This window comes from Perognathus longimembris, chromosome 9 (assembly GCF_023159225.1).
Source record: "Perognathus longimembris pacificus isolate PPM17 chromosome 9, ASM2315922v1, whole genome shotgun sequence".
NCBI classification, from domain to species: domain Eukaryota; kingdom Metazoa; phylum Chordata; class Mammalia; order Rodentia; family Heteromyidae; genus Perognathus; species Perognathus longimembris.
In genome coordinates this window covers 26,055,925-26,070,070 of record NC_063169.1, presented here as the reverse complement: position 1 = coordinate 26,070,070, position 14,146 = coordinate 26,055,925, and the positions used below count along the sequence as shown (strand labels likewise).

Sequence of the window (14,146 nt, the reverse complement as noted above, 5' to 3'; positions counted from 1 at the left end):
CAAGAATAACAGAATGGAATTAGCATAGTTGGATTTTAATTTCAATTTTGGCAGGTGTAACATTGGAAAATGATAAAAAAAAACCTCTTTGCAAGATGACCAAGTAACATGGACATGGAAGTTACTGAAAGTAAGCAGTGATTAATTTTTTTCCTGTTTTGAATACAAGTAAGATGAAATGTTTGGATAATTAAGCAGAATAAGAACACACATAATAAAATGATCATTCCTGAGATTTCTGAAGCAAACAGCATAAAACATTTGTATTTTTCTTTTTTGTGTGCCACAGTATGGGGGGTTGACGTCAGAGCCTCATGCTTTGCATAACTTTTCCCCTCAAGGATGGTGCTCTACCATTTAAGCTACATCTCCAACTTGTGCTTTTGTTTTTCTAGTAACTTGGAGATGAGTCTCAATGACTTTTCTTCTCAGGTTGCCTTTGAATTTTGATCTTCAGATCTTAGCCTCCTGAGTAGCTAGAATTACAAGATAAACCACCAGTGCCTGTCTCATTAAAAAATTCTGTAGTACTTTTGTAAGAAAGACTAAACTCTTCTCCTAGACCATGGCTTAACTCAATAAAATAATAAGTCACAGAGAGGTATTATTTAAGGATGTTTTGAATGAGGCAAGTCCAGAACACCTCGCAAGATACAACCATCAGAATGATTCTTGGATAATACAGCAGCAAAGATTTAAGGGGGTAACTGGATAGGCTCCAACTTGGATAGGGACAGGCACCAAAATTGTGCTTTGGTCATTCTCATGACACGTGACCTCAGACAGATTACTTCATCTCTCTGAGCCTCAGTTTCTTTATCTGCAAAATGGTTTCTGAACTATATACCATGTAAGCATTAGGCACTTTAACAGACTTTCTCCCAAATGGCCATCTGATTTTATATTATGCTGCTTCCTCTATCAAGAGGTCTGATATAGGTCCTGCCTTTTGATCAGCATACTGTAGTAAAGGCCAAATTATATAAGGCACTGAGACCTCCCCTTAGGCCTCTTAGCTTGCTCTGGAGGAAGCTAGTAGTAATGGCTAGAGGGACACTCATGCCTCTAATAAACAGCCAGCATCTGTGAATGGACCACTTTGGGAATAGATTCTTTTTTTTTTTTTTTTCAGGAGGAGCAGACTGTAGCCTCAGCCAGCATTTGAGATATCTTGGGCCAGAAGTGCTCAGATGGGCAATTTCTAAATCTCAGAAACTGTGAAAAAGGCCAAATGATTATTGTTCTTCAGAGCCAGGGAATGTCTGTCCTGAAAAAGTATTTGGTACAGGACAGGACAGATGCATATGCTTCTTAGATGATTCTCATTGGCTACATATATCAATAATTTTGTAGGGTCTACAAATGATGTTATAAATATTCAAAAAGGTTTCCTCCTCCCTAGAAGTCATGTAGTTTTGGGGTGATTTGTTTGGCAGCAATAGGTAACACATGCAGGTATTTTATCAGTAAGATTCTGACTTTCACATCTTTGAGAAATAAAGGCAAATAAGCATTATCCAAAGATAATGCTTACAGCCAGTCTCTGTAAGGGCTGGATTTCTGTTTTCCCTCTATTGTTAAGTGGTTACAAGCCAATGGCGGTTTCAGCTATTTCTTAAGGAGAGAAGAGCATCTAATGAAAAAGTACAGCATGTGGGAGGCAAGCCAAGGCTCTCTATGTTTAGGACCTCTTCAACACCCATTTGATGATTGAGCTACAGGGAAAGAAGATTTCAAGGTGTTACTCCAGAAGAAAAAGTGAGCAGAATGCTTGTTTTCCTATTGGAATTGAGGACTGAACTCAGTCTTGTCATTGCCAGTCAAGAGTCACACGTCTCTACCCACAAGGGGGCAAAGTGTTAGTAGCTCAATTGCTTAATTCTTGCTCACATAGGAGCCAAATCTGTAGACTGACCAGCAGATGGCAGCACAAACCTAGCCTTCATTCATATGCTAGACCAAGTGCTAACACAGACATGAATCAGCTTCAACTGTGGGTTTAAATTTCCAATAGACATACTAACAAAAGATGGTGAATTTCATTTTATAATGTTCTGTCATCCAATAGACTTAAAATCTAACATGCAATGAATATAAAGAGTACTACTAGGTCTGTGCTAAATTTTCTAAATTGAAAGTATATTTTATTGTTTTAGCTCATCACAGTTCAGACGGCCCCTTTCAGGGGCTCACTAGCCACGTTCAGGGAGTGGCTCTTGCGCAGACACACAGTTCTGGTGACTCAAACACACAGGCCTTGGTTTAGTTTAGCAAAATTTCTGGTGGAGAAACCAACCCCTTGTTAGTATGCAGTAGTTTTAGTGTCAGGTCTGTGGGTGCTTCTAGCCTAAGCTTAGGCCTTTTCTTTGTCTCAGGTGCAGGCAGCCATAAATCCTAATCCTGGCCTCTGCCGCAGTTAATCCCCATGCACAAAAGCAAACACACTAAAGAATCATTTGGCTTTTCTGTGGTCAGTGCAATTTCATTGTCAGGTTACTTCCTAGTGCTAAGCTTCTCTGGCATGGCCCTTGCTCAAGACTTGTAATGAGTACTCTGATTCAATTTCTTCATGGACACCTGTGAAATTCTGGCCTATGAAAGCTAAATCAAAGCAGAACACACTACACCACTGCCAGGTGAGCCCTGTTCAGTACTACTGCTAAAGACAGGCAGCCAGGACAACAGTTCCTTGTTATGGGATGGGGAAGGCTTTTGTCCACAGGGCTGTGTTTGCACAAGGCTTATAAAGATATGAAAGAATGTTTGATTCCCCTCCCTCCTTTCTACCCTCTGGATAACCAAGATCCTGGTGGTGTCTCAGTCACACAGAGGCCTGTGTGTTGGGGACAAGGATGTTTGGACACTTCATAGGATGTGGTACTTTTGGAGCTCATGGAATTCCCACTTCAGCTGACAACAACGCCATTTTACTTCTGCTCCACATTATGTGTACTTATTTCCAAAAGGAAAAAAAAATTTCTTCAGTTTGGATTGCAGAGAAAGTCAAAAGGGCCCCTACACCAAGAGCTACTGTATTTAACATCATCTGGACAGCAAACAGAAAACAGAAGGTTGGCAGGAAAGAGGAAAAATCAACAATGCTAGTTTCAAAGTCCTTGAAGCAAAAGGCCACATGAAGTTTTTCAGCAGGGCTGTTGCAACTCAAGCTGCTTTTTAAGGAGGGTCAAAGGAAAAGAAATCAACTACACACTTTCTTCTAGGAGGACAAGAAAAGCCAAACCACTCATTCCGGTGTGTTTTTAGAGATCTGTAAGCTCTACACAGGAAGAACTTATGTTGGCTAGCAGGTGGGAGCTGTGACTTATTCCTAGAGGGGCACAGTGAGAATTTTCTACTTTTTAGCATGGTTCATTATTCTCAGAGTCTATTGATATTTTCAAATCAGTGGCATTGTCCCAGGAGATGAGGAACAGCTACCACCAGTCCTTTGGTTCCTTGGAAAAATATTTTAATATTCTACTTACAGGCTCTTGGGTACACAAACATTTCTGACTTGGGGCCTTGGAAAGCTGAAACACAGAGGGGGAAGCCCTCTTTCTCCAAGGAAATGATCACAACCTAAACAGACCCAACAGCACTGATCCTGTTAGTTACTGTCTTTCCACAGATTTATTTTTCCAGGATCTCATATCTCAATAGTGGTTTGGTTTTCATTCACTGAATTCTCATAACTCATATTCAAGACGAAGAGTCCTGCCTGCAATCACCACTACCTGTCTGAATGGCCTGCACTTACATTCAGCTGACCCCATGTAGCTCTGGACAGGTAGGCTGCATTGGAGGGAAATGCCTGGGGGACCTGTAGTTGCTGGTTCTCTTCAGCCCTGAGCTTGCTGCTTTGGTTCTCCATTGAGGCTCAGAGATTCAGGAGCAGCTATTGAGTCAGCAAGCCAAGGGCCCAAGAGGGCAGCACAGGCCACTGCTGTGCTGTGCACAATAAGCTGCTGGTGATTTTACCCAGGCCTAGCGAAGTGCTGACTCTTCTTTCTCCCTGGACCACACAGGAGGAGCAGGGTGAGTGGTGGCTTTTAACATAGCACCTGCAACTTCCCCCTAAGCGGTGCTCAGAACAATGTTAGACCTTCTAGATCTTTAACAGTGACTGGGCCCTCTTGGCCTCAGGATGGAAAAGGGCAGGAGGAATCATAGGATGTGTGGGTGGAGCATGAAACCTAAGTATTATGCCTCGCTGGTACATTTGCAATACCAGACAGGGAGGGGAGATGGGAGGCTGCTACTGCTCCCTGCCAAACAAAAACCAGCGCACTGACAACTATCCATATCTTCTAGCCTGGACCATTATCCCTATTAAAAAGCATTAACAATTATATAACTTTTAATAGAAAATTCATATGTGGGACAAAGAAGAGGAAAAAAAATCTCACCTACAAATCATGATTCTCTTGCTCTGGTAAATTTCCCTGTGACATTTATCATCTTTGCACATTTCTTATGGTTGCAATCAGCCTACCATACCCATCTTTCCTCCCTATGCCTTTGAACACACATTTTATTGACTTGTGCCTCTGGTTTGTTGGATGAGGGTTACTGAAAAAGGACAGAGCTGCAGATTTGATAGAGAAAGGCAAGAACAAGTATCTATTTCCTCTAAAGTCTCAGTGGTCAGTGGAAGATTGGTTTATAAGAGCTTTCTACCTCCTTTTCTTTTTGGGTGTGTGCTGGTCTTGGGCTTGAACTCGGGACTTGGGCACTGTCCTGAGCTTTTGTGCTCAAGGCTAGCAGTCTATCATTTGAGCCACAGCTCTGCTTTTGACTTTTTGTTAGTTATTGGAGAGGAGGGTCTTATGACCTTTCCTTCCAAGCTGGTTTTGAACTGCAATCCTCACATCCCAGCCTCCTGAATAGCTGAGATGGTGTCCAGCTCCACCTGTTTGTTTGTGTTTTTTAAAAAGAAAATTTGTATTATTATTTTTAAATAGTTGTACAAAGAGGATGACATGTCGGTTTATGAGTCCAGTGCATTTCAATCAATGTCACCCTTTCTTTTCTTGTTTTTTTTTTACTACTAGATAGCAAGTTTGATACTCTGAGACACCAAGCTCTGGGGCATCAGCCATTCATTATACTTTTATAGGACACTCAGATGCCCATGGCTGTCTGGAGACGCTGCAAGATGCCCACTGGACTGATGATTTTGTGCTGTGAAATGGGGACAAGAAGCCAGTGCTAGGCAGATACCAATGTCAGAATTTCCCTTCGTCTCCTAGACCAAGAAATGTGTCTTGTACAACTGTCCTCATACTCATCTATCCCCAAGATCCATTTCTGGCACAAATGTGGGACACTTGGGATGTAGTTGTGACTCTGCAATTAATTAGCAATGTGGTCCTAGGAAAGTCATTTTTTTTCTTAAAAACTCTTTGCAGATCTGTGAATTGGACAGATAATACATGCCCTACATAACTTAGAGGGTGGTTATGGAGGACAAACAGAGAAAAATGCTTTGAAAAAGTTCCACTACCTCATAGATTAGGTACTACTTCTGTTCATCAGCCTACCTTTCTTTGTTACATGGTTTCTCTTCTAAGTGTATACTATTCGTTGGAATTCCAGATGCTGACAATAATCTAGACAAGATGAAAAACATTATTTTAAAGAGGAAATCTGTCTGACTACCATGTTGTCCTGAAAAAAACATATGCTTTTTGTTTTGGTGCTGGGTCTTGAATTCAGAGTATCATGCTCTTGCTTGGCTTTTCTGCTCAAGGCTTTTGTTTTACCACTTGAGCTACACATCCACTGCTGATTCTTTTGACTGGTTACCTAGAGATAAGAATCTCATAGACTTCTCTGTCTAGGTTGGTTGGAACTACAAGCCTCAGATCTTAGCCTCCTGAGCATCGAGGATTATGAGTATAATCATTGCCAGCATCTGGCAAGATCTTTTTGTATTAAACATACCAATTACAGACATTAAAAAACATGTCTGACTTGCCAAACCAAATAAGACTAAAGTTTTACAAAGTATATGTCAAAATCAGTGTTCGGATGGGAAGAGGTGGATGTGATTCTGCTCAATCATTCCAGTGTTTGCTCTAGTCTGGTCTCATACACACACTGATTTGCACACTCTATATAAACTTTTAGCCACACTTATATACCATTTTATGCTTATAAATACTTTTATCCTGATACAAAATATATTAATAAAGTAAGTTCAACTAACTGCAAATAGACCATTTTCTTAGGGTTTCTTTACCAAAATCTATAATCAATTAGAAAGGCTTCAGGTACAAAACCATGTTGTGGGGAAGCTAACTACTTGGAAAATGATTGTGATTTTTGTACAATTTTCAAAATGTTAAAACAAAGACCTGTAAACATGAGATGCCACATCATGGGTACAAAAAAGATGGTGAGAAGTGTTGGTGGGATGTGAAGAGACTGGAGCCCTCATAGGTACTGATGCAGAGAATGTAAAATGGCACAGATCTCTTGGAAAATAGTCTGGTAGTTGCTCAAATATAGTTGCTAAATATAGAGTTATCATATGATTCAGTGATTCCTTTTCTATGTCTATAATGAAGAGAACTGAAAGCGTGTCTGTGAAAACTTGTATTTGAATGTTCATAGTAGCATTATTGAAAATAACCAGAAAGTGGAAACAACTCAAAAGCCCCTTAGCCAGTGATAGATTAATAAAGTGTAGATGGGCTCAACAAAATATACCAACAAAATGGAGTATTATTCAACAATGAAAAAGCAATTGCATTCTGATACATGCTAATGTACCTTAGTGGCTACATCAATGGCAGGGATGAATTTTGAAAATATTCTAATTGAAAAAAATTCCAGATACAAAGGACCTCATATTGTAACATCCTATTTATATGAACAGTTAAATCTACTGAGATAGAGGCAGATGTACACCAAGGGAAGAAGGTAATGTTTGGTGCCAGCTGCTTGATACAGTACAGTTCCTTTTGGGGTGATAAAATGTCCAGGAATTAGATAATGGAGATGATGTGTAATAGTATGAATGTGTTAAATACAACAGAATTGTTCATTTAAATAGGGTGAATTTTATAGTATAAGAATTATATCTCAATAAAAAATGAACCTGTGTGATATATGTATACCATGTATATATAATTCAGACATACATAGTAATATATACTTTACTCCTTATACTCCTTCCCAACATTGCCTCTAATTTCATTTTATTCTCTACATTGATTTCCTTATTTCTATGTATTTATAAAACAAATGAGAACCTTGTTATTCATATTATTTTATGACTTTTTTCACTTAATAAAACCTGTTGTTTTTTTCACTTTTGGAAAATTCCCAAGCTGACTTCCTAAATCATGAAAAAGAACCTGATAGCATGACTATATCAAATCAAAATTTTTATATGGCAGAAGATACTATAAATATACAGGAAAATACAGGTAAAAGAAGAAAGAGTTAATATTCCTAATGTTACTGACAATGATTTCCTAAAGGCTGATTCAAACTTAAAGAATACAAAATAATAATGGGCAAATATGTGTATCAGCAATTCACAAAACAGGAAATATAATGAGGAAAAACACAGGACAAGAAGTCAACCATATTGGTTGTCATGTTTTTGTTTTGTCCATCAAAAATTCAAAAGACTGATGACTGCTAGAAATGGCAAGAATAGGGAGAAAGGGGCACTTCCCCTAGTTGCTGAAGTATGTGAACTATTACTAGGGTAATTAGGAAGTATGACAAATGGGCACAACCTTAACCCACCTGTGGGATTTAAAGCCCTACTACTACCAGTATGTTCACAAAACTATTTATTGTAGAATAAAGAAACTGGATGCAACTAGAATTTTCACTGATGGGTGATAGTTGAGTAAATTCGAATTTTGGGGGTCATGGATAATAAGGAAGCATGGGTGGCCCTTTGTGACGGACCTAGAGGCATGTTCAGAGTGGGGAGACACATGGACAAAAGGAGGTGCTGAAAATTACACTATACAGTGTTATTAAAAGATGTGTGTATTTGTGTTCATATATGTAGTTACATGTGTTTCTGTATTATCATGGGCAGGGAAACCTTAAATTTGTGTTTCAGGCTAGATGTGTTATACTTATTATTAAAAGACAAACAAAGAAAACTGAGTGTACCTCAATGATAGCGCATGCTGAACATGTAAGAGGACCAGAATTTCATCCCCAGCATCCTCAAAAAAATTATTTAAAAAACAGGCACCAGTAGTTGCTCATGTCTATAATCCTAGCTACTCAGGAGGTTGAGATCTTAAGATTGTGGTTTAAAGCCAGCCTAGCCAGACAAATCTGTGAGACTCATATCTTTGATTAACCACCAAAAAGCTAGAAATGGAGCTGTGGCTTCCATCAGACTTGAGCAACAGAGCTAGGAGACAGTGTATGGGACCCAAGTTTAAGCTAGGAAAGAGGTTGAAAAGGACAAAGGCAAAGTCAAGTGTTTGAGATGGGAGAGTTTAAAACATGTTGTAAGTAGAGCATCACACAGAACCTAAGGTTCATCAACACTTTTCCTTTGATCTAACTCTCTGGATCCTTATCAAGGCAGAGGAAGAAAGAGAAGGAAATGCTGAAGTATGAATCTGATTTGGTATCTGATTGTGATGTCTCCTTGGGGATCACTTAGAAGAAAAGGTTCCTAGGTCCCTCATGAGTAAGTTGGCTTCTAGATCAGTGTAGGAAGGATTTGTTGCTAGCCTGCTCCTGTGGGCCATCCCCTGTGGGCTCTCTCTCTCTACTTCCCCTCGCTTGGGGTGGGGGAGGAAGGGGCTTGTCCGCCCCTTCCTGGGTGGTCCTTTATCGCTCTCATGCAGGAGCGATGGCCACAGGTAGCCTCAGTGGCGTGTGGTCGCAGGGTGCCCCAAGAATGACACGGATGCATGGGCCCCTGGAGAAAACCTCTAGGGCTTCTGTTTATTCAAATGAGGAGCCTCCCAGATATACCCCAAAGGCGGGCACAAGAGAGGGGCCCCTGATTGGTCCCAAGGAGCTGTCCCTCAAGTGATGTCAGACTTCCTTTGTGGGCAGAGGTCTCCCTGGGGTACCCCTCCGCCATAGCACACGTGCTAGCCCCAGGAACAGGGGCTTCTCTTCCTGTTAAAGACAGGAAGGGGAGGGACAGGCCGAGGTCAGCTGTGGCCCCTTAAAGGTGCAGCTGACCCCAACAATCCCCTCTATCCATGCCACCATTATTACCTCTGTTGGGCTGTTGTGCTGAGACCCCAGGCAGTTCTGCGAAACCCAACCTCCCCTACTGTAGGAAAATTAAACATTTAAATTGGGGAAAACCTTAGCTTTGCCATCGTTCTCCTGCCCAAAACAAACTACTGTGGGGGTGGGGAAGTGTTTAAGTGTGACTCCTGTGATAGCAAGGCCTTTGGCAAATGTCTCTTCCTTCACTGCTGACAAATCCAAACAACAGATTTTGTTTTGAAAAGTAAAAAATGAAAAATTAAAATCAGGGTGTTTTTCTTTGAAGGGAGACTAGTCTTCTTTATGACTATTTTAGAGGTTGAAGGAATCCTCCTCCTAATTGAGCCACTTATTTTCAATTCTTAGGTAGATATTGACCTGGAACAGGTATAGGAAAAACACATATGCTTTTGCAAGTTCCAAGAAATGACATTAAATTCTCTTTTGGGATGTTACCGGGGAAAAGGAAATGTATCTGAAATGGACAGTTCCATATATATATGTTAACCACTGTTTGCTGAATGGTGGGGAGAGACAAAAACCAAAGGGGAAGGGGCATTTATCCTCTGCCTATTCCTGTCCTTGATCAATGATGTGGATGAAGCTGAACTAGTGACAAGCCTTCTTCACGTTACATTTAGTAACAGCTCCAAGGACAAAAGGAAACTTCTCTTGTGGTCAGAAGGGAAGAGAGAGAGAGCAGTGAGCACACGACCTTCTCTCCTTCTCACAACCTCTGTCCCCTCAGGCCAGGGACACAGCCATGACTTGTTCCAAACCTAAGAAGATAATAGGAAAAGTTCCATTTGAACTTCCTCTCTTAAGTTCTCTCTTTCTCTCTCTCAAAGCTTTTTACTGGGGCTTGAACTCAGGGCCCACGTGCTGTCTATTAGTTTGTTTGTTAAAGGCTGCTGCTCTACCATTTGAGCCACACCTTTACTTCTGGATTTTTGTTTTTGGTGGTTACTTAAAGATCAAAGTTTCATGGACTTTTCTGTTTGGGCTAGCTTCAAGCAGCAATCCTCAGATCTCAGCCTCCTAAGTAGTGAGGATTATAGGTGTGTGTCACCAATTCTTGGCTATAAGTGCTCTGAAAGTGTAACTCTTTTCAGTGCTTTCTGGTCTTTCTCTGTTTTGCCAGAAAGTAGCAGGAAAGCAGGAACGAGGCAAGCTAGCAAAGAGGAAGGTGACCACGAGGTACTTCTGCTGCTGGCTTAAGTGAGTTTTGGGGTCTATGCTTGAAGTAAAATTTCATGTGTTTCTTGCTCAACGCTTTTGTGGAACCTGAATAAGCAACACATGGAAGGCATCACACCCCATGTGGATTCCTGTCATCTGGCTGGATTAACATCCTTTGCCTCACAGAGGATAATATCCAGCTGAGAGCCCAGTGCACTGGCCTTGCAAGAGCCATGCTTTCTTCCTGTTCCTTCTCCTCCTCTTCTTTTTTAGTTTTGGTTCAGGGATGGGACCCTGAACCTTTCACATGCTAGGCAAGTGCTCTACCATTGAGCTACATTCCTAGCCCACACTTCCTTTCTTCCTTTCTTCCTCTTTTCCTTTTTTTTTTTTTTTTTGACTGAAGGGCAGGACTTGTCTCTGGGTTTTCTCACTCCTGCTCCTGGGGTGGGCCTGTGTCTCCACCTGGTTATTGGTGCAGAGAGTGCTGGGCTATGACACGGCTCTGGGTCTGTTTAGGGAATGCTCATGCTACTGGAGAAGGGGGACTTCTGGGGGCTCCAATTCTTCACTCCCATAATGAGTTCACTCCACAGTTTAAGATGGTGCTGCCATCACTCCTCTCCTAGAAATGAAGAGGCATGGATGGAGCCTATAGATATTTTTATGTACAAGGAACTTTGCTTTCAGTCAGGAGAAAACTACTATTCTACAAAGTCTTTATCATTTGCTTGGGAAATGAGCCACTCATTACTCAGCTGTGTGTGCTGACTGGGGAACTTCTGCAGAGACCTTGTGACCAGGACAGTGAGAGCATTTCATCACCTACATCATGATGGACACAAGATGACCCTGAGGGTCTTCTGTTGACAGGAAAATCTCATGAGGTGCTGGGAAAGCATCTGTTTTGTATCCATCCATTTAATGGTAATCAATCAATTTGAAAAGAAACTCTACATTTTCCTTCATACTGAGGGGGTAAACTGAAAGGAGGAGGTGGTCAATCCCCCACCCTTTCAGAGCAGATGGAGAAGGGAGGAAGATTGGAAGTACCTGAGTGAACTTTCATGCACGAAACTTACTTTTTCAATGTTGGGTAAACACTGAAATCTAGATCAACTATTCCACAACGTGGTTAATTTAGAGTTGCCCTGCAACATCTGTCTTAATGATGGGGAAGCAGTCCTCTTACTGTCACTTTTAATCTGGGCAACTAAGAATAATCTGGAAGTAACGGTGGGGAGCAGGGGCAAAGAAAAATCCAGACAAAGGACCAGAGACAGTGGGTCACATGCTTGAACTTGTGTGGGCTCCCTACCTCCTGGCCCCTGTCCTGCACGGGACACGACTCACTGTCTGCTTCCGAGAATGATCCAGATTCATCACTGGAGTTGGTTCCATAAGACTGCTCACATTTAATTTGGGGTCGGACTTGGTTGTACATTCCATCTCCCATCAGGTTTGGTTCCTGATGTTCTGTGGCAAGAAATCTGGCTCCCTGGGAACAGGGTGAAGAGGAGAACTCACAGAGAGGGAGGCTACAGGGCGAGCCCCCACTCCCATCCTCTGCATAGGAATAGGAGGAGCAGGAGCTGGAAGTCCTGGTCCTGGTCTCCAGAGGAGGTGAGCGAGGGCAGACTTTGATTGGCACTGGGCAGCTGGTGTTGGGCCGCATTCTGCCTGGCAAGTGGTCAGCCATCAGTCCACTGTGAGAGTAGGCCTGTGAACTGGAGAGGGACTGGCCAGCTCCCACCCATAGACCTTTTGGCACCGGCTCCGAGATGTCTTTGTCCGAATTGCTTGCTCCAGAATATGAATGCACAGAAGTGCTCCCTTGGTCACAAGTGCTTGAGGAGAAGATCACGCTCTTCCGATCTAGTTCTCCCTCTTGTTTGCAGAGAGCCTCCATCCCAGGCCCCCTGAGGGGAGACCCCATTGTGAAGTTGGACACATCCTTCTGGCCTGCATGGGGCTGTCCATAATTCCCTGTGAATGGGGTGTAGTCAGATTTAAGGTCACCCTGAGTGATCCCCTTGTCAAAAGGGCATGCTGAACTCCTGGCAAAGTGCTGCTGAGATGTGCTGGGCAGGCCAGACAACTCCACACCTTTTGTTATACTGAACAGAGACCTTAAGCAGGAAGGCGAGGACACGTTCCTGGCTCTATCCAGGCAGGTGGCTCCAGTTGGGGTGGTGGGGGTGGGGACAGGGCTGGGCTGCTTGTGATCCATCTCAACATCCCCTACTCTGTTCTTGATGTCAGGCTCATCTCCGGACAGGCAGAGTGTGATACTCTCTTCCTCGTTCTCTTCACTGGGTGGCTCACTTTTAATCTGCCCCATGGCAAGCCCTGGCTTGAGGCTGTTGCCAGGGCTATCTTCACTGAATGTGCTTGCAAAACCTGAGGTACTGTGTGATGATGCATTATAGACATTCTTGGTACATGCAAGCTGGTATTTCTTGTATCTGGGGTACTGTGTCAACGCATCCTTCTCCGAGTTTTCCTTGGTGTCTGTGGGCACATCAGATTCAGGGAGCAAAGTTTCTTCCTTCTCTGCTACTGGGATGGCAGTGGCCTCAAAGCTGATGGGGTGTGAAAGCATCTGGTCCCTGGGGCAAGCCATCTTGGCTGTCTCTGAATCCATAGTCTCTTCCTCTTCTTCCTCCTCTTCTCCTGCAGAGTTCTCATGGTCCTCATGGGGGCGCTGGCACGCAGTGTCCTTTCGACACACAAAGAGGCCATCGTCGCTGTTCAGGAGCTGGGTCTGTAGGAAGCTGAAGCAGGAATCCTCCAGGTTGTGCATACGCAGGAACTCAGCACAGCGGATGACCTCGCGGATGTTTTCTCTGCTGAGTAACAGCTTGGCAGTGTAGGCAAACTGTAACAGTGGCCCAAAGCCTCTGGCTGTGACCTGTAAAACAAACAGGGAAATCGCCAGCATTACCATCAGCACTGCTATTGTCCTGAATCCCTCAACTGAAGCAAGATAACCAGACAGCGCTAATGTCCCAGAATAAAGACTGCAAAGGAGCAGTTAATCTCGTACTGGGTCAGCAATGATTCTGCTTCCAATAATTAGTGCCTGTCTCGGGCATGCATGGCACTTCTGTACTTCATAACGACACAAGCAGAATTGAAAATCACCAGGGTCAAGTGGCTAAACACGATGACAATGGGTTCTGTGTATACACTAATGAAATATCCTGGCAAAAATACACAGAACAATGGGACGCCTATTAACTACCCTCCCTGACGGTCCTGTTGAGGGCTAACCACACAGGAGGGAGTAACTGTGAGACTAGAGTTCACTCCAAGCCAAGAAAGCATGATCATTTTCTTGTCAGCCAAAAAACTGTGTGGCCCTGCTAGAAAAGTCAAAGTCTATGGGATTTCCAAACCCAGTTGTGAAAGGAAAAAAAATGCCAGTCTTAGCATTAAGAGAAACATTAAAAACAATTTCTATTTGCTCATCCATTATGCTTTCTACTTAAGACTTCAATCATCCTGTCATACCTGCCCTGATAATGATAAAAGATGAGAACAATTAAAGGCAATGTTCTCAACAAGAAATTAACTCCTGGCCCATAAAGAATGGGGTTACAGAGCTAAGCCCACTGGCTGTCATTTCAATGGTGGAAGTCCTGCGTGGCACAGAACTGGGGCTGTTGCTTCCCTCATTGTTAGCAGTAGCTTTGCCGTGGCATTGTCTTCTTTTCTAGGAAATCCTCAGGGACTAAGCCTACTGTCATTT

At 42.7% G+C, this 14,146-nt stretch overlaps 1 protein-coding gene across 5 annotated transcripts in view; it reads right to left on the bottom strand.

Moving 5' to 3' along the window:
* Bach2 (BTB domain and CNC homolog 2) overlaps positions 1–14,146 on the bottom strand; it is a 338,421-nt gene that overhangs the window by 9,923 nt on the left and 314,352 nt on the right. For all 5 annotated transcript variants that reach the window (XM_048353829.1, XM_048353828.1, XM_048353827.1 and 2 more), the window contains one exon: positions 11,714–13,306. In XM_048353829.1, the coding sequence (XP_048209786.1) occupies positions 11,714–13,306 (1,593 nt within the window). The remainder of the gene's footprint in view (positions 1–11,713; positions 13,307–14,146) is intronic.